This window comes from Rhinolophus sinicus, linkage group LG10 (genome assembly GCF_036562045.2).
Source record: "Rhinolophus sinicus isolate RSC01 linkage group LG10, ASM3656204v1, whole genome shotgun sequence".
Taxonomy (NCBI): Eukaryota; Metazoa; Chordata; class Mammalia; order Chiroptera; family Rhinolophidae; genus Rhinolophus; species Rhinolophus sinicus.
In genome coordinates this window covers 51,621,076-51,644,358 of record NC_133759.1, presented here as the reverse complement: position 1 = coordinate 51,644,358, position 23,283 = coordinate 51,621,076, and the positions used below count along the sequence as shown (strand labels likewise).

Below are 23,283 nucleotides of genomic sequence, written 5' to 3'. Positions count from 1 at the left end.
AATCTTTTATTTTATAGCTAGTATCTTGTTTAAGAAAATTGTTCCTACACAGGGTCATCAAGCTTTTTTTTTTGTATCCTTTCCTAGAAAGCTGTTTAGTTTTGCCTTTCAGGCTTAGGTTTTCAGTTCTTCTGGAATTTTGTTTTTGTGAACGGTGTGAGGTCCAATTTAATTATTTTTCCATATATATAAGCACTTATGTATTTATTGAAGAGACTACCCTTTTCCCCACTGCTCTGCAATGCCACCTTTATCAAATATCAAGTGTCCATATATGTGCGGATCTGTTTTAAAGCATTCTATTCTGTTCCATTGGCCTTTTTATCTATCCTTGTATCAATAACACACTGACTTAATTAGAACAGGTTAAATATAATAACAATAATAAATTGATATCTGGTAGAGCATGTCCTCTGACTCTATCAAGTTTCTTTCTTGTTCTTGGCCCTTTAGCATTTTCATACAAATTTTAGGCTTAGTTTATCATATTCCATAAAATAACTTTTTGGGATTTTGATTGGGATTGCATCAAATTGATAATAAGCTTAGAGAATTTGCCTCTTTCTTACATAAATTTTAGAATCAGTTTTTCACATCCCACAAAAATCTGTTGGGATTTTGATTAGAAGTGCATTAAAAAATGGAGAGAATGAGCACATGTACAATATAGAGTTTTCCAATTCATGATAAACACTTATTCACCTCTTCTTTAATATCTGTTAATATTTTATAATTTTCTCTGTAGAGGTTTTGCACATCTTTTGTTAGATATATTTTCAGGTACTTAATATCTTTTAATGTTATATTAAATTATAGTTTAAACTTTTTAATCTTTTTGTTACTTGAATACAGAAATACAATTAATTTATATAATTAATAGACTTTATTTTTTTGAACAGTTTTAGATTTACAGAAAAATTGAGCAGATAGTACAGAGAGTTCCCATATTATGTGCACATCCATACACACACTCCTTTCTCATTAACATCTTACATTAGTATGGAACATTTGTTACAATTAAGTAACCAATATTGATACATTATTAACTAAATTCCACAGCTTATTCAGATTTCCTTAGTTTTTACTTAATGTCCTTTTTCTATTCTAGGAACTTATCTAAGATATCACATTATATCTAGTTATCTTGTCTCCTTAGGCTCCTCTTGTCTCTGACAGTTTCTCAGACTTTCCTTGTTTTTGATGACCTTGTAAGTTTTGAGAAGTTGGAATTTATCTGATGTTATTCTCATGATTAGACTGGGGTAGAGTTTTGGGAGAAGGATCACAAAAGTAAAGTGCATTTTCCATCACATGATATTAAGGGTGCGTATTATCAACATGACTTACCATAATTGATGTTGACCTTGATCACCAGGCTGAAGTAGTGTTTATCGATCTCTCCACTCTTTTTCTCCCCCTTTCTATACTGTCCTCTTTGGAAAGAAGTCACTACATGCTTCCCACACTTAAGAATTGGGGAGTTATGTTCTCCTCCCTTAGAATGGAGTACCTACGTCACTTATTTGGAATTCTTCTGCATGGGAGATTTGTCTCTTCTCCCCCACACTCACTAATTTATTCAGTCATTTATTTATGCCAGTATGGACTCATGGATATTTATTTTATAGTTTGGGCTATAATATAATATAAAACTTGTTTTATATAAAATTTATATCAATCTCTAAATTTTTTCTTAATTAAAATTTTTATTTTTTATTTTTTTATTAGTTTCAGGTGTACAAAGCAATGTAATAGTTAGACATTTACACCCCTTACAAAATGGTAACACCCCCCAATCTACTACCTCTCTAACATTGTATATAGCTGTTACAATACCAATAACTATCTTCCCTATGCTGTACCCCACATCCTGTGGGGGGGGAATTTATATATATATATATATATATATATATATATATATATACACACACATATACATATATATGTATATATATAAAATTATAGTTGACATTCAATATTATTCTACTTCAGCTTCAGATGTATAGCACATTGGTCAGACATCTACACAGTCTATAAAGTGATCCCACTGGTAACTCCAGTGCCCATCTGGCACCCTACATAATCTTTACAACATTATTGATTATATTCTCCATACTGTATTTCATATCCCTGTGACTATATTGTGACTACTAATTTGCACTTTCTAATCCCTTCACCTTCTCCCCCATGCCCCCCATCTAGCAACCATCAGTTTTCTCTCTGTATCTCTGAGTCTATTTCTGTTTTGTTTGCTCATTTATTCTGTTCTTTAGATTCCACGTATAAGTGAGATCATATAGTATTTGTCTTTCTCAGTCTGATTTATTTCACTTAGCATAATATTCTCTAGGTCCATCATGTTGTTGCAAATGGTAAGATTTCATTCTTTTTTATGGTCAAGTAATTCTCCATTGTATAAATGTACCACAGTTTCTTTATCCAATCGTCGATTGATGGGCATTTTGGTTGTTTCCATCTCGTGGCTATTGTGAATAGAGCTGCAATAAACATAGGGGTGTATATATTTTTTTGAATTACTGTTTTGGATTCCTTTAGATAGATACCCAGGAGTGGAATTGCTGGTAGTTCCACAAGGTAGTTCCATTTTCACTTTTTTGAGGTACCTCCATACTTTTTCCATATTGGCTGCACCAACCTGCATTTCTACCAACAGTACATGAGGGTTCCCTTTCTCCACATCCTGCCAGCACCTGTTGTTTGTTGATTTATTGGTGATAGCCATTCTGACCAGAGTGAGGTGGTATCTCATTGTGGTTTTAATTTGCATTTCTCTAATGATTAGTGACATTGAGCATTTTTTCATATGTCTGTCGGCCATCTGTATGTCCTCTTTAGAGAAATGTCTCTTCATGTCTTCTGCCCATTTTTTTGTTTGTTTTTTGGTGTTGAGTTATATAAGTTTTTTTTTAATTAAATTTTGGATATTAACTCTTTATCAGATGTATCATTGGCAAATATCTTCTCCCATTTAATAGGATGCCTTTTTGTTTTATTGATGGTTTCCTTTGCTATGAAAAAACTTTTTAGTTTGATGCAGTTTCACATATTTATTTTTTCTTTTGCTTCCCTTGCCCGAATGGATATATCAGTAAAAATGTTACTAAGGGTAGTGTCTGTGAATTTACACTCTATGTTTTCTTCTAGGAGTTTTATGATTTCGGGTAACACATTTAAGTCTTTAATCAACTTTGAATTTATTCTTGTATATGGCGTAAGTAGGTGGTCCAGTATAATTTTTTTGCATGTATCTGTCCAGTTTCCCCAGCACCATTATTAAATAGACTGTCTTTACCCCAATGTAAATTCTTGCTTCCATTGTCATAGATTAAATGACCATATAGGCCTGGATTTATTTCTGGGCTCTCTCTTCTGTTCCATTGATCTATGCATCTGTTTTTATGTCAATACCATGCTGTTTTTATTGCTATAGACTTGTATGATTTGATGTCAGGTAGTGTGATACATCCCACTTTGTTCTTATTTCTCAAGATTGCCGTGGGTACTCGGGGTCTTTTATGGTTCCATGTAAATTTTAGGACTATTTGTTTCAGTTCTGTGAAAAATGTCATTGATAGTTTGATAGGGATTGCATTGAATCTATATATTGCCTTAGGTAGTGTGGACATTTTAACTAAAAATTTTTCCTTTAAAATTTTTATATATTATTTATTTATCTTTTATGTTTTAAAAGTTTATCTGAAGATTCTTTTGGAATGTCTACATATACAATTATATAACTTGCAAATAATAAGAGTTTGGTTTTGTCCTCATCAGACATACATTTCCAAAACTTTTATTTTCTTTGCTGATGGACTGGTTAGGACTTCTAGTACAATGTTGAATAGCAGTCATCTTGATCCCAACTTCAAAGGGAGAGCTTTTAAGATTTCACGATTACGTATGACATTTCCTGTAGGTTTTTTAAATAGATACCTTTATTAGATTACTAAGTTCTCTTCTATTAAGTATTTTTTTTTAAATATTATGAATGGATGTTGAATTTTGTCAAATACTTTTCTTCATTTATTGAGATGATCAAACACTTTTTTTCCTTTTTCCTTTATTAATACAATTAATTACATGAGTGACTTTTTATTAAGGTTATATCTCTACATGCAATATAATACATATATTTTGCACATATATATATATAATATATATATATTATATACCTATACATCATTATATCTCAAACCAAAAACCTTAAATTAGCCTTTGAGTCTCTATTTCAGTTCTTAAAAATTACAGCACTGCATATGGATCAATGAATACTATAGAAGGTAAAGATATTCAACTTCTCTACTCAGGTAAAACTAATGGACTTCCAAGTTTTTTTTCCTTTGCCATTCACCCCTACAGTCTTTCTGGACAATTGCTGTATATTAATGGTAGGTAAAAAGGTGGTAACGTCATTTAAGATGCAAAACAAAATTAAAGATGCTAAAATCTTTGTCATCAAAGATTCAAAATAAGAATAAAAAATATAAAATCCTTTAAAATCGAAAGTAAAATCTTCTTGAACAAAAGCTGCATATTTGATTACCTTTTTCAGTCATATATACAAGGACGACCAAGAGTGCCTTTATGTTAAATCAGTTGCAAGTAAAAACTTTTTAAAAGCTTTATTTTCAGTATAGAAATTTACAGTTGTGTGGTATGAAGGCAAATAAAAAATCCTAGAGTTACTGAAATACCCATGTGATTAGGGTGATATGAATTATCAGTTAATAATCTGAGTCAAATTGAAATTTGAAAGAGTATTAGAAATTGTTATTGGCTCTCTGTTTCATATTGCCTTAGACTTCGTATATGGTGTATTATATATAGAGTTTCTTTTGTAGGAATCCAAACGCCGAATGAGTTACTTTTTAGATGTATTTCTATTTCCTCAAGAAGATTTAATTTTAAATTCAACTGTCCTTATGTGGCCTTGGAAAATTAATCCCATCTTTGATGAAAATGATGAGGTAAATGTATTTTTAAGCATGAATTTTATATTCTGACATTGACATTTTAAGCACACTGTTTATTTAATTTTCATGCATACTTGCCATCTATCTTTAAAAAGTAACTGTGTCAATATGAGTTTGGGGCTAGCAACATTTATGGTCCTGCAGGTTTAAGACAGGGTGTTAGGCTTAACGCACAGGATCCAGTAAGAAGTGGGACTAAAGTTAAAGAAGTTAGAACTATTATATAAGTTGATGATAATAATAATAGTAAGCACTGCACTAACTGTTTTCCATTTATTAAATCATTTAATACAAAAATCCCAGGTAGTCTTATTTTTCCCATTTTATAGATGAGAAAAATGTCTCAGAGAAATGAAATAACTTGCCCAATATCACAGAGATAAGAAGTAGCAGAATCAGGATTTTGTATCAGACTTAGTTTAGGTTTTGAAAAAGTCCTAATGTAAACCAGTTTCTCCTAAATTTGGAACTAAAATGGTATAGTAGTTTAAAGCATGGACTTAAGTCAGATAAACCAAAGTTGTAATCCAAATTTTGACTTTTATGATTTTATGACATTGGACATGCCTCTTGACCTATATAAGCCTAAATTTCTTCATCTCTGAAATGTAGGTAAGGTGTTTAATAGTTCTTGATACATAGCACTTGCTCAATAAATGGTAGCTTTTGTTATTATCTCAGAATCTGTTAAAGTATCTGATTAATAAATAAAAGTTGTTACAGTCACTTTGGAGATCTAGGAAAAATTGTTTGTGTAGTTTACTAGTTTTTGCATTTTAGTGTCAGTCAATGTTCTTTTTTTGCACTCATTTTTACTTCTGTAATGGTTTTCATTACTATACAAAGCATTCAGATTTCTGATTTGATAACTCCTTTGTTACAAAATAATTAACATGATTATATTGTCTTTTTAAAAGCTCATTGAAAATGCTAAACATAAAAAAGAAAATGAGCTCATAGTCAAGAGAGAGAAACTAATCTTGGAAATAGAAAAGGAATCACGCCGCATGGAAGAATTTACAGAATTTGCAGAACTGGACCACATGCATCAGGTCTGATAAATATGTAAGACAGTAGTTATGGCTGGCTCACAGATTAACATAGGGCATGTTTACATACATTTAAAAATATAGAAAAACATGTGCTTACTATGGCAAACAGGGGCCTGACTCTTAGGCCTGGAACTGGTACTATTTATGTGATTTTTTGTGTGACTTAATTTTCTAAGATATAGTCATACTGTTTTGCTCTCTATCATAGTAATGTTGTGAAGCTGATATTTAAAGTTGTTATATAAATGCAAGGACATAGCCAATGCAGTATCATGTAATCTTATTTTTATGACATTACTTGGATATTTTTTGAGATAAGAAATTACTTGCTTTCAGTATGTCACCGATGTAAGACAACTACAGAAACGTATTCAAGAATCTGAAGAAGCAGTTCAATTTATTAATAAAGAAGAGGAACTTTTCAAATGGGAATTGACAAAATATCCTGAACTGGATAAATTAAAAGTTACCATTGAGCCCTATCAAAAGTTTTTTAATTTAGTTTTGAAGTGGCAACGAACAGAAAAACGGTAATTTTTGGTAATGTAATAAAAATTAAGCAGATGATGTGAAAAGATTCTAAAATGAATGTATATTGGTTTTTTTGGTGTTGTTGGCTAAGTGTTTAAAGTAGGACTTATCTGCTCATTTGAAAGAGAACCCAGTAGCATATAAGGAGAAGCATCAAGTATTTCTAAGGTATCACCTCAGCTTAGTAATATAGTACCTAAAAGTATCACTTGGGTTTTTCAGAGTTGATTCATTTTTTATGTAATTAATTAATCTGACTAATGTTCACATAAAAAATATGGAGTCAAATCTGCATTTTGTTTGGGTACTGTTAGTCATCCATTTACAGTCTGATGCATATTTTTAGCCATGCAACATAGTTGAAATGATTGTTTTAATCTTGTCTCTCTACTATCTGCTCTATCAATGTGATTTTAACTACTCTTGCTCTCAATTGTTTCTCTTGTAAAATGAGAGACCTAGCCTAAAGAATCTCTAAAGCCCCTTTAAATTCCAGAGTCTCTGAGTTTAATTATTTTTTTTCACAATTTAGGTGGATGGATGGAGGGTTTTTGGACCTTAATGGAGAAAGCATGGAAGCTGATGTAGATGAATTTTCCCGAGAGATTTTTAAGACACTGAAATTTTTCCAAATGAAGCAAAAGAAGGAAATGCAAGAACAAAGAAAGGCAGCAAAAAGACGATCTCTGGGAGAAGAGAAAATTGAAGAACAACCGAAAGATAATCCTACTATTACTATGTGCTCTACAGTAATGGAGCAGATAAAAATTTTTAAGGTATAAACACAGTTAATGATATTTTAGAAAACCCTGATAGAACTATTCACATCATCAAGTGCCAATGAAGAGAAACAGAGAGATTTGGAAGCAAGACCATCGTTGAATCCAGAACACTTGGTCTGTTACTCAATTTGTGCTTCATTCTTTCCTGATGATGTGATCGAAATCAATTTCTTCATAGAACATCTCTTGACAAAATAATAGACTATACTGACTAGCTACAATGCTATAAAGAGGGTGAAAAAATAACGAAGACAGACCAATTAGCTTGTACTAAGAGCAGCAGCACAGGGTAACAGTTGAGAAACTTTTGGAGTCACACTACCTAGGTTTATATCACAGTTCTGTGCTTGGTAGTGGCATATCTTGGGCAAGATATATAGCCTCTTGTGCCTCAGTCACCTCGTTTATAAAGAGAGGATAATAACAGTTTTTGTGACAGTTAGTATTGCATCCAACTTCCCAAGGCAGTAGGGACACTGGTTCTAATGGTAGTGCCAAGTTTCCACCACTGTCAACATGCTCGAAGTACAAACTCTGTGATGGGATTTTGAGCATTGTTCTGTCTGTGTCAAGCAGTCTGAAATTCCATGAGCAGTCTGATTTTTCTTTTCATTTAATAATTTTTTATTTTTCAATTATAATTGACATACAATATTATATTAATTTCAGGTATACAACATAATGATTAGACATTTATATAACTCACGAAGTGATCACCCTGATAAATCTAGTACCCATCTGACACCATAGTTATTACAGTATTTTTAACTATATTCCTTATGCGATACTTTACATCCCCATGACTATTTTATAAGTACCAATTTGTAGTTCTGAATCCCTCCCACTTTTTCACGCATCCCTCAAACTCCCCTTCCATCTGGCAACCATGAAAATGTTTTCTGAATCTGAGTTTCTGTTTTGTTTGCTTGTTTATTTTGCTTCTTAGATTCCACATGTAAGTGAAATCATATGGTATTTGTCTTTCTCTGAGTTATTTCACTTAGACTAATCTCTCATGGTCTGTCCCCATTGTTACAGATGGCAGAATTTAATTTTTTTAAATGGCTGAGTAGTATTCTATTGTATACATGTACCACCTCTTCTTTATCCGTTCATCCATTGATGCACACCCAGGTTGCCTCCATATCTTGACCATTGTAAATAATGCTGTAATGAACATACGGCTATACCTGTCCCCTCATGTATTATTTTGAATTTCTTTGGATAAATACCCAGAAGTGGAATTGTTGGGTTCTTCTGTCTCTTGTTATAGCCTTTGTTTTAAAGTCTATTATGTCTGGTATAAGTTGCTACCCCAGCTTTTTTTTTTTTTTATTCCCATTTTCACAAAATACCTTTTTGTATCCCTTTATTTTCAGTCTGTGTGTGTCTTTCAATCTAACATGAGTGTCTTGTAGGCAGCTTATGCAAGGGTATTGCATTATTCATATTTTTTATCTTTTTTTCCTACTACTTCTTAAAGGAGTCCCCTTAACATTTTTTAAATTATTTATTTTAAATGCTTGGACTTTGGACTTGATTCTTGTTTTTTCTTTAATAAATTTTATTGGGGGAATATTGGGGAACAGTGTGTTTCTCCAGGGCCCATCAGCTCCAAGTCGTTGTCCTTCAATCTAGTTGTGGAGGGCGCAGCTCAGCTCCAAGTCCAGTCACCATTTTCAATCTTTAGTTGCAGGGGGCGCAGCCCACCATCCCATGTGGGAATTGAACCGCAACCTTGTTGTTGAGAGCTCGCATTCTAACCAACTGAGCCATCCGTCCGCCCCTCTGGAAGCTCTGCAGCAGCTCATTGTCTTCAATCTAGTTGTGCAGGGCACAGCTCACTGGTCCATGTGGGAATCGAACAGGCAACCCGGTTGTTGAGAGCTCGCATTCTAACCAACTGAGCCATCCGGCCACTCCCCCCCACCCCATAACATTTCTTGTAATGCTGGTTCGGTTGTGATGAACTCTTTTAGCTTTTTCTTGTCTGGGAAGCTTTTTATCTGTCCTTCGATTCTAAGTGATAGCTTTGCTGAGTAGAGTAATTTGGGCTATAGGTCTTTGCTTTTCATCACGTTGAATATTTCCTGTCAATCCTTTCTGGCCTGCAAAGTTTCTGTTGAGAAATCAGCTGACAGTCTAATGGCAGCTCCCTTGTAGGTAACTGGCTGTTTTTCTTTTGCTTCTTTTAAGATTTTTCTCTTTGTCTTTAACCTTTGGCATTTTAATTAACAGTGTATCTTCGTGTGGGCCTCTTTGGGTTCATCTTGTTTGGGACTCTCTGTGCTTCTACACCTTTTTTTTTCTGCCAGATTTTCTATCATTATTTCTTCAAGCAGTTTTCAATTTCTTGCTCTCTCTCTTCTCCTTCTGGTATCTCTATGATGTGAATGTTATTATGCCTGATGGTTTCACAGAAGCCCCGTAAACTCTCCTCATTTTTTGGATTCTTTTTTCTGATTGGGTATTGTCTACTACCTTATCTTCTAAATCACTAATTTGATTGTCTGCTTCATCTAATATACTGTTGATTCCCTGTAATGTATTCTTCATTTCTGTTATTGTATTTTTTATTTCTGACTGGTTCTTTTTTACCAGGTTGTTTTTTACCTGTCTCCATTTTTAGTTTCCTATCTCTTTGTTGCAGTTCTCCCTGAGATCATTGAGCATCCTAATAACTAGCATTTGGAACTCTGCGTCTGGTAGATTGCTTATCTCCATTTTGTTTAGTTCTGTTTCTGGAGCTTTGTTTTCTTTTATTTGGGACATGTTTCTTTGTGTCCTCAGTTTGGCTGCCTTCTCATGTTTGTTTTTATGTATTAGGTAGAGCTGCCATACCTCCTGGTCTTAGTAGAGCAGCCTTATATAGGTGTCCTGTGGGACTCAGTGGTGCAGTCTCCCTGGTCACCAGAGTCAGGTGCTCCAGGTGTGTCCCTTGTATGGATTTTGTGTGCCCTCCTGTTGTAGTTGATCCTTGATTTCCATTTGCACATCAATGGGAGGGATTGACCCTTGAGCTGATAGGTTGTGAGGACTGGCTGTGACTACTGTGGAAAAACTGTTGTGCAGGGGCTGACCCTGGATAGCAGGGTTTGCTTTAGTGGGGCCCTGGTGCCTGCTTAGTCTACTCTTTGAGTTTGTTGTGAAGCTGGCCAGCAGCTGTGCCAGCCCTGTGGCCTCCTGGGAGGCAATCCACTGCAGGCCAAGTTAGCCCCAGTCTGTGTTTTGCCTTGGGCCACCTGGTATGAGCCACAGAAAAATCCACAGATGACCGACTGCCACCTTCACTGGGCTTAGAGGTGCCTCAAGAGGCCAATTTGTGAACCTTGGCTGGCTTTCACTAGTGCCAGGCTTAGGGCTGCTCAGCCAGAGGTATAGGACATGCTGAAGCCAGATGCTGCTTGTTTGGGTATTGTAAACCTTTGAGAGATTTTATGAAAGGTTTACAGCATGAACTAAGACAAGTTGTTTGTATGAAACAGCCACTGGAAGCAGCTTGGGTGTGCCTGAAAGTTGGGTGGGGTGGGGTCTCCAGGAATCACTAGAGTGGGGCAGACAAAAGGTGATAGTCAGTTTGATGAAGACTCAGATACGGCATCTGCTTGTGTCTGTGTGCAGGGAAGGTGGAGAAACAATAGCTTCTGCCAGCTCCTCCTTCCAGGAGAAAGCTGCCCATCCAGCCTTCACCCTAAACCCAGACAACTCAGTTCCTCCCTGTATGTCCCTGGTGCTTTTTGGTTGTTGCCCCAGTGCTGGAGTTCAGAATGAGTGAGTCCGTCGGCGAGCAAGTCCATGCATGGGCTGTTTAAGAGGAGTGCCTAGGACTGCACCTGCCCTCCATCTCTCTCAGCCACAATCTCTGCTAGTTTTCGCAGCCAGAAGTTATGGGGACCTCCCTCCCCGGTGCTGGAACCCTGGGCTGGGGAGCCTGGTGTGGGGCTAGGATCCTCACTCCTCCGTGGGTGGGGGTAGGTGGGGAATTCCACAGTTAAGATTTCCCTTCTGATTTTTAATGGTCACACGTGGATGTGGGACCAGCTTGTTCTGTATCTCTGCCTCTCCTACCAGTCTTGAGGTGGCTTCTTCTGTATGTATGTAGTTGTATAGGGCTTTGGTTCAGCTAGACCTCAGGCGATTCTCAATAATGGCTTAGTTTAGTTGTAATTGATGTGGTCCTGACAGGAGGTGAGCACAGTGTTTACCTATTCCGCCATCTTGACTAGAAAATCTACTTATAACATTTTTAATTATCTTTTTAATGTCTGTTGAATCTACAGTGATAACTCCTTTTTTATTCAAAATATTGGTAATTTTTAATTTTCTTTTTTCTTAATTAGCTTAGTTAGGAATTTATAGTTTATTGTTAACATTTAAGCCTTGTATCCTTTTTTAATTCATTCAGATAACATTCTTTCCTTTCTTATCACCACCATCCTATCATCACCATCCTTATTATCATGCCACTTTGTCATTATCATCTCTGGAAGTCATGCTGAGACGGACGAATAAATTGTTTTATACCACTCATACCATTAGTAGCATTGCTATCTTTTTAAACTTGCTATTTCTTCCTATTCTTCTCAGCCTCTTATTATTCTAGGGTCTTAGTGCACAGTCTCTTGTCCTTGGCTCTATCTACTCTCAGTCTCTTGATGATCTCCTCAGTCTTACCTATGTCATCAAAAATATAGGTGACTTGAAATACAATCTTCTGTATCCAGCATTCCCAAATGTTTAACTCCAGCCCAGACCTCTCTTCTAAACCTAAGAGTCACATACACAACTTCCTACTTGTGATCTTACCTTGGATGTCCAATATACATGGCAAACTCAAAATTCATTTCTTCCATCGACACCACCAGATAATGGTCCAAGTTATATCATCTTTTACATGGATTTCTACAGAAAGGCCATAATAGGTCTCCATGCTTCTACCTGTGGCCCTACCTTCACCCAGGCATCTATTCAGAATATAGCAATTACAGTAAACAAGTCAGATCATGTTATTCCTTTCCTAAAAATTCTGCAAGGGCTCCACATTTTACTCAGATAAAAAGTTTACACAGCACTACATAATCTGGCTCCTCTTTATAGCTCTGACATCACGTGATCTCACTCTTCTTTATTTCTGTGAGCTTGCCTCCAACTACTCTTGGCCCTCATGCACTGTGCTGTAGCTATATTGTCTCCCATTCTCATTTCATAAATAAGCAAGCCTGAGGGCCTTTACTCTAGCTGTTCCCTTCACCTGCAGTGTTCCTCACCCACATGTACTCTTGTCTCATTTTTTCCCCTCAGATTTGTGATTAAATTATCACCATATCTTATTTGATACCCCCAAACTTCTTGTGTGCCCCACTGCTCCTAATCCTCCTTATCCTGCTCTAATTTCTTTTTCCCATAGCATTTATTACCCTCTAACATTACTATATAATTAACCACATTATTATGTTTATTGTTTATTTTCTCTCTCCATCCATCCCTGGTAGGATATAATCTCCATGAGGTAAGGAATCCTTTTTATTCAGATCTAATTGACACATATAACATTATATTAGTTTCAGGTATAAATATAATGATTGGATATTTGCATATATTGTAAAATATTTACCATAAGTCTAGTTAACATCCATCACCACACATAATTACAAATTTTTTTTTTCTCATGGTGAGAATTTTTAAGATCTACTCTCTTAGCAACTTTCAAATATATAATACAGTAGTATTAACTATAGTTGCCATTACACTTCTAGAACTTATTTATAACTGGAAATTTGTGCAAGGGATCTTTGTTTAATTTATTGATGTATTGATGTATCCCAATCACTAACAGTGATGACTAGCACATGGTAGATATTAAATAAATATTTGTAAAATGAATGTAGAAAAGTCAATAAGGAATTTCATATATTCATTTTGAGTTAATTCCCTCTATTTATAATATTTCCCCTATATTCTTTTCTATGAGTTTTCAGGACTCTACTCTTAGTATTACAGGGAATTAATACTTTATACCTTTTGAAAATAAATTCCACAGCAATGGACTATGATAGTTGATTAAGTTTTTAAATGGCAAAATAGAAAAATAAGGACTATATAGTGATTTGGGGGGGGGGGCGGGGAGAGGCAGTTCACTGTTGCTATCTCCAGTCACTAGAACTGAGCCTAGCATGTGCTAGGTGATTAATATTTTTTGAGCAGTTGAATGGAGTTAGCCTTTTGTTTCCTTTTCAGCCTCCTATGGAGGTGCTCTCCACACAGGTTGGCTATACTACACTCAGCTTCTTCCATGGGTGAGAGGATAATGAATTTTTAATGAAGTTAAATTTATTCACTTTGAGAGTATGTCCTTTATACTTTATAGGCATTACAAATTCATTTATTTAACAAATATTTAATTAAGTGGTCGTTCTGTTCTGTTCTGATGAATTCCAGAGTAATATGATGTTAAGCAAAAACAGATGATGGTGATAATAACTGGAAGGTTAGAAGATGCCTGACCCCTGCAGTGTACACCTGAAGCTGAATAATAATGAGGGAGGTTGTCACTTTGTCAGGAGTGTAAATGTCTATTACATTGTTTTGTACACCTGAAACTAATAAAAAATACAAAAAAGTTATTAATAATCAAAATTAAAAGTTAAAAAATTAATACGTTATTTACAAAAACTAAAAACATGACAGTCATACAAAGATAAAAATCAATGTCATAACTCATTTTATTCTACTTATTAGTTAATGAGAGAACCAGTAAGATGGTAAGTTTGGTTCCAAGGGCATTTGAGGATCTGAGTATTTATAGGCAATTTAATAAAGGAATGTTGGATGTAATATTATATATATTTGTATGGATATACATGTATTATATATACATATATATAATAGCACATCTTCTTTATCCGTTTATCTATTAATGGACACTTAGGTTGTTTCCATATCTTCGCTAATGTAAATATGCTTCAGTGAACATAAGGGGATGCATATATATTTTCAAATTAGTGTTTTCATTTACGTTGGATAAATGCTCAGAAGTAGAATTGATGTTTCATATGGTAGTTCTATTTTTAATTTTTTGAGGAACCTCTGCACTATTTCCCACAGTGGCTGCACCAATTTACAATCCTACCAACTGTGCATGAGGGTTTCCTTTTCTCCACATTCTCACCAACACTTGTTTATTAATTTATTGATGATAGCCATTCTAACAGGTGTGAGGTGATATCTCATTGTGGTTTTAATTTGCATTTCCCAGGTGATTAGTGATGTTGACCATCCTTTCATGTCTGTTGGCCACCTGTATGTCTTTTTTGGAGAAATGCCTATTTAGGTCCTCTGCCCATTTCTAACCAGATTGTTTTTTGATGTTGAGTTTATGAGTTCCTTATGTATTTTGGATATTAACCCCTTATCAAATACGTCATTTGCAAATATCTTCTCTCATTCAGTAGCTTGTCTTTTCATTTTGTCAATGGTTTCCTTTGCTGCGCAAAAACACTTCAGTTTGATGTAGTCTCATTTGTTTATTTTTGCTTTTGTTACCCTTGCCTAGGGAGATATATCCAAAAGAAATATTGCTAAAACTGATGCCAAAGAGTTTAGTGCCTGTGTTTTCTTCTAAGAGTTTTATGGTTTCAAGTCTTACATTCAAGTCTTTTATACATTTTAAGTTTATTTTTGCATATAGTGTAAAAAGTGATCCAGATTGATTTTTTTTGCATGCATCTATCCAGTTTCCAAACACCATTTATTGAAGAGACTGTTACTTCCCCACTTTATATTCTTGCCTCCCTTATCATAGGTTAATTGACCATATAGGTGTGGGTTTATTTCTGGGCTCTCTATTCTATTCCTTTGATCTGTGTGTCTGTTTTTGTGACAGTCCCATACTGTTTTGATTATTATATCTTTGTAGTATAGTTTGAAATCAGGGAGTGTGATGCCTCCAACTTTGTTGTTTCTCAAGATTTCTTTGGCAATTTGGGGTCATTTGTGGTTCCATATAAATTTTAGGATTATTTGTTCTAATTCTGTGAAAAATGCCATTGGTATTTTTATAGGAATTGCATTAATGTATAGGTTGCTTTGGGTGGCATGACCATCTTAAGAATATTCTTCCAATCCATGAGCATGGTGTATCCTTCCATTTATTTGTGTCGTCTTTCCTTTCTTGCATCAATGTCTTAGATAGTTTTCAGAATACAGTTCTTTACCTCCTTGTTTAAATTTATTCTTAGGTATTTTATTCTTTGTTGATGCAATTGTAAATGAGATTGTTATCTTAATATTATGTTAGTTTGTTATTAATGTATAGAAATGCAACTGATCTGAATATTAATTTTGTATCCTGTAACTTTAGTGAATTCAGTTATTATAATAGTTTTTTGGTGGAGTCTATAAGGTTTTCTACATATAGTTTCATGTTATCTGCAAATAGTAAGTTTTTCTTTTTCCTTTCCAACTTGGGTGCCTTTTATTTCTTGTCTGATTACTGTGGCTAGGACATCCCAGACTGTGTTGAATACAGCTGGTGAAAGTGGGCATCCATGTCTTGTGCCTGATCTTAGGGGAAAAGCTTTCAGCTTTTCACCATTGAGTATGATGTTGCGTATGGATTTGTCATATATAGCCTTAATTATGTTGAGGTATGTCCTTCTATACTCAATTTGTTGCGAGTTTTTATCATAAATAGATGTCGAATTTTGTCAGATGCTTTCTCTGCATCTATTGATGTGATCAACGATTTTTATCCTTGCTTTTGTTAATGTGCTATATCACATTGATTGACTTGTGGATATTGAACCATCCTTGTATCCCTGGAGCAAATCCCATTTGATCATGTTGTATGATACTTTTAATGTATTATAGAATTTTGTTTGCTAATATTTTGTTGAGAATTTTTGCATCTGTATTCACCAGAGATATTGGCCTGTAATTTTCTTTTCTTGTAGTATCTTTGTCTGGTTTTGGTGTCAGGGTAATGCAGGCTTTGTAGAATTAGTTTGGAAGTATTTCTTCTTCTTGAATTTTTTTTGAAATAGTTTGGGACGGATAGAGATTAATTTTTCTTAAATGGTTGGTAAAATTTACCTGTGAAGTGATCAGGCCCTATAAATAATTTTTATTAACATCTGTCATGGAATCTAAACTTTGGGGAACCAGTGCCCTTTAATATTGTGCTAGAAACAAAGTTGGTGTTTGGTAATGTTGATTGGTTGCTTTCATTTCTAAAAAAAAAAAGGTCATATACTTAGAATTTTATCATTAGTTTACACTTTTTCCTTTGTTATTGGTCTACTTTTCTATAATAGATTTATTGAGATATAATTCACATATCATAACACTTTAAAATGTGCAGTTCAGTGGTTTCTTAGTATACTCACAGAGTTGTGCAACCATCACCACTATCTAATTTTAAAATAACCTCATCACTCCAAAAAGTAAGCCCATAACCATTAACTGTCACTCTCCATTCTCGCCTCCCAGGCCATTGCAACTACTAATCTTTCAGTCCCTATGAATTTATCTGTTCCAGACATTTTATAGAAATTGAATCATACAGTCTGTGGACTTTGTGACTGAATTCTTTCACTTAGCATATGTTCTCAAGGTTCACCCATGTTGTGACATATAGCATACATACTTCATTCTTTTTTATTGATGAATAATATTCCATTGTATGGATATACTAAATTTTGTTGATCCTTTCATCACTTGATAGACATTTATGGTTCTACTTTTTAGCTGTTATAAATAATGCTGCTGTGAATGTTCTTGTACAAGGCTTTGTGTGGACATGTGTTTCACTTCTCTGGGGTGTATACCTAGGAGTAGAATTCCAGGGTCACATGGTAATTCTATACTTAACGTTTTGGAGAAATGCTGACTGTTTTCCAAAGTGAGTGCATTATCATAGATTTCCACCGGTAATGCGTGGCGTTTCCAGTTTGTCCACATCTTTGTCAACACTTGTTATTGTCCATCTTTTTTATTATAGCCATCCTTTTGGGTGTGAAATTTTATCTTGTTGTGGTTTTGATTTGCATTTACCTGATGACTGAACATGTTGAGCATTTTTTCATGTGCTTATTAGACATTTATATGTTTCCTTTGGGGAAATATCTATTTAGATCCTTTGCTCATTTTTAAATTGGGTTAATAGTCTCTTATTGTTCAATTGTAGAAATTCTTATATATTCTAGGTACAAGTACCTTATTAAGCAAATGATTTACAAAAAATTTTTAATATATATTGTATGGATTGTCTTTTAACATTTTGATGGTGTGTTTTGAAGCACAAAGTTTTTAATTTTGATGCCTCACATCTATTTTTTTCATTTGTTGCTTTGCTTTTTGTGTCATATATGAAAACTATTGCCTAATCTGTGATTATTTGCATATATGTTTTCTTCTAAGAATTTTACTCTCTTAATTCTTACATTTAGGTCTTTGATCCGTTTTGATTTAATTTTGTATGTGATGAGAGGTAGGCGTAGGATATGTGGATATCCAATTTGTCCCTATACCATTTGTTAAAAAGACTATTCTTTCCTCATTGAATTGTCTAGGTACTTTTGTTGAAAATCAGTTGACTGTAAATGTAAGATTTACTTCTGGACTCTCAATTCTATTCCATTATCTGTATGTTTGTCTTTATGTTAGTGCCATACTATCTCAATTACTATGGCTTTGTAATATGTTTTGAAATTGGAACATGTGAGTCCTCTAATTTTATTCTTCTTTTCCAAGATTGTTTTGCCTATTCTGGATTCCTTGAATTTTCATATGACTTTTACAATCAACTTGTCAATTTGTGCAAGCAAAAAAAACGAAAAAAGGCAGCCGAGGGGGATGTTAGACACCATGTAGTGTCACCAGTCCTCTGAGGGGAGAAAAGTTGGCATAGGGGGACAAAAATGCAAAGCAATGAAACCTTTAATTTGGAGAAGCAAAACCGTACTCCAAGGAAGCATCATCACCAGCAGCAGCCACAGCCTCTTTCAATACCTGCAAATGGGCAACAGGCCAGCAGCCAAAATGAAGGCTTGATTGTTGGCCTGAAGAATTTTAGGAAACCAGGAGAGAAGAATTTCACTTAGTATAGCCATCTCTTTGTATGCAAGCTTCCTCCTGACATCACTGAGGAGGTAATGAGGAAACTACTTGAGAAATATGGGCAGAGTTTTCATTCATAAGGATAAAGGCTTCAGCTTTATTTGCTTGGAAACATGAACCCTTGCAGATACTTCCAAAGTGGATCTGGACACCATGCAATTCCATGGAAAGCAGCTGCATATTTGATGCACTTGGCTTGCCACCGTGCTTCCCTTATGCTCCAAAACCTTGCTCAGCGTGTGTCCCACAGACTGTTGAAGGAAGATTTTTCTGTGTTTGGCCACATGGAGAGGATGTATTTATTGTGGATGATCGAGGAAGGCTCTCAGGAAAAAGCATCGTTGAGTTCTCTGGAAAGCCAGCTGCTCGGATAACTCTGGACCGATGCAGTGAAGGCTCCGTCCTGCTAACCACATTTCCATGGACCAAACCAGTTAGATGATGAAGAGGGACTTCCAGAGAAGCTGGTTAGTGTAAAGAACTAGCAATTTCACAAGGAGGGGAAGCAGCCACCCAGATTTGCACAGCCTTGTGCCTTTGAGTAAGAGTATGCCCTGTGCTGGAAGGCACTCACTGAGATGGAGAAGCAGCTTCAGGACCAAGTGGACCTCCACAGCAAGGAAATCATGAGAGACGGGAGATGGAGGCTGCCCACCATGAGCACCAGGTCATGCTAATGAGGCAGGATTGAATGAGGCTTCAAGAACTTAAGAGGATAGAAGAGCTGCATACCCAAGATACGCAAAAACAGAAACACCTGGAGCTCAGGCAGGAAGAGGAGCACTGGTGCCATGAGGAAGACATGCAGTGGCAACAGGAAAAATTGATACAGCAATAGCAGGAAGGATTCAAGAGAACCTTCTCTGATGTGAGACGTACAGATGGGCCAAACAGTTATGGGAGGTGCTATAGGCATGAAGAACAGAGGCACAATGTCACCTACTCTGCCAGCTAATACTCCACCAGGACCTGCCACTATTCCCTGTTAGATGGAATCTGGCGTTGACCTCACCGACAGCTGAATACTTTGGCCAAACTACTACAATGGGGAGAAGTTAGGGCGACTGGTGGAACCCCTGCTGCATTCAACCATGCAGCCCGTGGAGCTGAATTTGTTCCAATCAGATGCCACTGATACTAATAAAATTACAGTGTCTGGTTTCCAAAGATTCTAAAAGAAGCACCCTTTTTAAACAAACCAAAATTTTATACTGGAAAAGTGTTAGAGATTCCTCCCAATAGTTAGGTCTTCCCTGTCTGTATTACTTTAGGGCATATCTACTACCCCCAATCAACTACCCCTCTGACATCGCATACAGCTGTTCCATTTCCACTGTCTCTATTCCTTATGCTGTATTCCACTTCTCGTAATCATATATATAATTATAGTTGACATTCATTATTATTTATTAATCTTGATCATTCCAGTCTTTGTCCATCCTTTTCTATTTGCTTTCTCATTTTTATACCCCCCAACCCAGAGACACTGCCACATCTACCACAAGAATCAAACATCCCCTAATGACCTTAGCCTATTGTTCCATTTACTCTTAGGTATGAATTCAAACAAATGTCCAGAAAGGTCACAGACAACATGCATAATAAGGTTCCGTTGTATTGTTAGGCGAAATGATTCCTGGTATTTAACATGGCCAACACCATGTTATGAAGCAAACTGACCTTCAGTTTACCCAGTACAGATGGGCCTGTATCATCTGAAAGAAATGTTCTTGCATAGATAAGTAGGACCATTAAGTTGTTTACTGCTTTGGATGATACAGCTCTTAACTAGCACATACCACAGGGCTATAAGCCACCTGTGTTAGCCCATGCCACTTGGCTGTATATAACAAGCCCCATCCCCTTATGGGGATCTACTGTCTTGCTATTGCTTTGTCTGTAAGTTCCCTTAATAAATTTTTGATGTAATTCTGGAGTTATCAGCGTTTTGCTTGGGTAAGGACAACCCAAGAATGAATGGCCCTTTTGTGTCTATGATGTTTCTGTTCACAACTTTTCTTGATAAGTCTAGTACAATCTTGGGAATAGGGCTGCTGTATGCTGAAGATCTGACAGTAGCTCTTAGCTGTGCCTATAGTAGGTAGTTATGCTGTACTTTTTTTTTTTACTGGTGTACCCTGTTTAATTGTCTCTGGTACCTTTGGAATTTTTCTGAGAAATGGAGCAGTAATGCAGAATCAATTTATTAAAATACATATTAAACCTTTAAAAAATGGAAGCTGGGATGATGATAGTGATTGCATTGAATCTGTAGATTGATTGGGGAAGTATTACCTTTTTAAAATCTTTATTAAATTTATTGGAGCGTCATTGGTTAGTAAAATTATATAGGTTTCAAGTGTACATTTCTATAATATATCGTCTATATGTTGCATGTATGTTCACCACCGAGAGTCAGTTCTTTCATCACCATATATTTCACCTCCTTTAACCACTTTTTCCACTCCCACTACCCCTTTACTCTCTGGTAACCACTAAAATGTTGTCTGTCTCTATGAGGTTTTATTTGTATGTTTGTCTTATATATTTGTTGCTTTCAGTTTTATATCACACATATGAGTGAAGTCATACGGTTCTTGAGTTTTTCTGTCTGACTTATTTCGCTTAGCATAATTTCAAGATCCATCCATATTGTCACAAATGGCAGTATTTCATCTTTTCTTATGGCCAAGTAATATAACATTGTATATAGGTACCACATCTTCTTTATTTAATCATCTATCAAAGGACAGGCACTTCAGTTGTTTTCATGTCTTGGCCACCATGAATAATGCTTCAATGAACATAGGAGTACCTATATCTATTAAGATAAATGTTTTCATATTTTTTTGGTAGATACCCAGAAGACGGATTGCTGGGTCATATGGTAATTTTATTCTTAATTTTTTGAGGAACCCCCATACTATTTCCCAAGGTGGCTATACCAATTTACATTCCCACCAGTGTATGAGGGTTTCTTTTTCTCCACAACCTCTCCAACATTTGTTATTTCTTGTCTAAGAGGTGTGAGGTGGTATCTCATTGTGGTTTTGATTTGCAATCGGTTAGCATGCAGTACTTATACAGCCTAATAGCTAATGAAGTTGAGCATTTATTCATATATCTCTTGGCCATTTGTATGACTTCTTGGGAGAAGTGTCTGTTCAGGTCTTCTAACCATGTTTTGATTGGATTGTTTGTTTTTTTGTTGTTGAGTTGTATGAGTTCTTTATATATTTTTGTATGTTAGCCCTTTATTGGAGGTGTTGTTTGCAAATATCTTCTCCCATTCAGTTGGTTGCCTCTTTGTTTTGTTGATGGTTTCTTTTACTGTGCAGAAGCTTTTTAGTTTGATATAACCCTATTCATTTATTTTAACTTCCCTTGCCTTTGAAGTCAAATTCATAAAATCCTCTCTGAACCCAAGGTCCATAAGGTTAGTACCTATGCTTTCTTCTATGCAATTTATTGTTTCAGGTTTTATTTTTAGATCTTTGATCCATTTTGAGTTAATTTTGGTATATGATGACAGATAGCAGTGTAGTTTCATTCTTTTGCACATGGCTTTCCATTTCTCCTAGCACCATTTATTGAAGAGACTTTCTTCATTGTATGTTTTTGTCTCCTTTGTCAAAAATTATTTGCCCATATATATGTGGGTTTATTTCTGGGTTCTCAGTTCTGTTCCATTGGTTTGTGTGTCTATTTTTCTGCCAATACCATGCTGTTTTGATTAGTGTCACTTTGTAGTATAAATAAAAGTCAGGAAGTATATAATACCTCAGCCTTTTGTTTTTCTTGGGATTGTTTTGCCTATTTGGGGCCTTTTGTTATGCCATACAAATCTGATAATTTTTGTTCTATTTCTTTAAAGAATGCCATTGGTAGTTTCATGGGGATTGCTTTAAATCTGTATATTGCTTTGGGTAATATGGCCATTTTAACTATGTTGATTCTTCCAGTCTATAAACATGGAATGTCTTTCCATTTCTTTATATCTTCAGTTTTTAAAAGAATGTATTATAGGTTTCAATGTATAGGTCCTTCACATCCTTTGTTAAGTTTATTCCTAGGTGTTTCATTTCTTTTTGTTGCAAAAGGAATTGTTTTTTTCGAAATTTAATTGTTAGTATAAAGGTACACAATAGGTTTTCGTACATTGATTTTTGTATCCTGCAACTTTATTTGTTTATTGTTTCTACTAGTTTTTTGATGGAGTCTTTAGAGTTTTCTATATAAAGGATCATGTCATTTGCAAAAAGTGACAATTTGATTTTTTCATTTCCAATTTGGATGCCTTTTATTTCTTTTTCTTCCCTGAATGCTCTGGCTAGGACTTCCTATACTATGTTGAATAACAGTGGTGAGAGGTCATTCTTGTCTTTTTCCTGATCAAAGAGAAATAGCTTTCAGTTTTTCACCATTAAATATGATATTAGCTGAGAGTTTGTCATATATGTTCTGTATTATGTTAAGGTACTTTCTATACCCATTTTATTAAGTGTTTTAACCATAAATGGCTGTTGTATCTTATCAGATGCTTTTTCTGCATCTATACATAAGATCATATGATTATCTTTTATCTTGTTTATATCACGTTAGTCAATTTGTATATGTTGAACCAATCTTGTGCACCTAGAATGAACCCCGCTTGATCATGATGTATAATCTTTTTAATGTATTGTATTAGATTTGCTAGTAATTTGTTTAGGATTTTTGCGTCTGCATTCACCAGAGATACTGGTCCGTAGTTTTCTTTTTTTGTGTTTTATCCTTACCAGGTTTTGGTATCAGGTTAATGTTGGCCTC

The 23,283-nt window shown here is 35.2% G+C and overlaps 1 protein-coding gene and 1 pseudogene across 1 annotated transcript in view; both read left to right on the top strand.

The window, feature by feature from the left end:
- The window catches only part of DNAH12 (dynein axonemal heavy chain 12), a 195,435-nt gene that overhangs the window by 34,513 nt on the left and 137,639 nt on the right, over positions 1-23,283 (top strand). Inside the window, exons 14-17 of the mRNA XM_074313144.1 lie at positions 4,863-4,988; positions 5,912-6,046; positions 6,383-6,576; positions 7,110-7,353. Coding sequence (XP_074169245.1) covers positions 4,863-4,988; positions 5,912-6,046; positions 6,383-6,576; positions 7,110-7,353 — 699 coding nt within the window. The remainder of the gene's footprint in view (positions 1-4,862; positions 4,989-5,911; positions 6,047-6,382; positions 6,577-7,109; positions 7,354-23,283) is intronic.
- LOC109443570 (non-POU domain-containing octamer-binding protein) lies at positions 18,276-19,609 on the top strand (annotated as a pseudogene).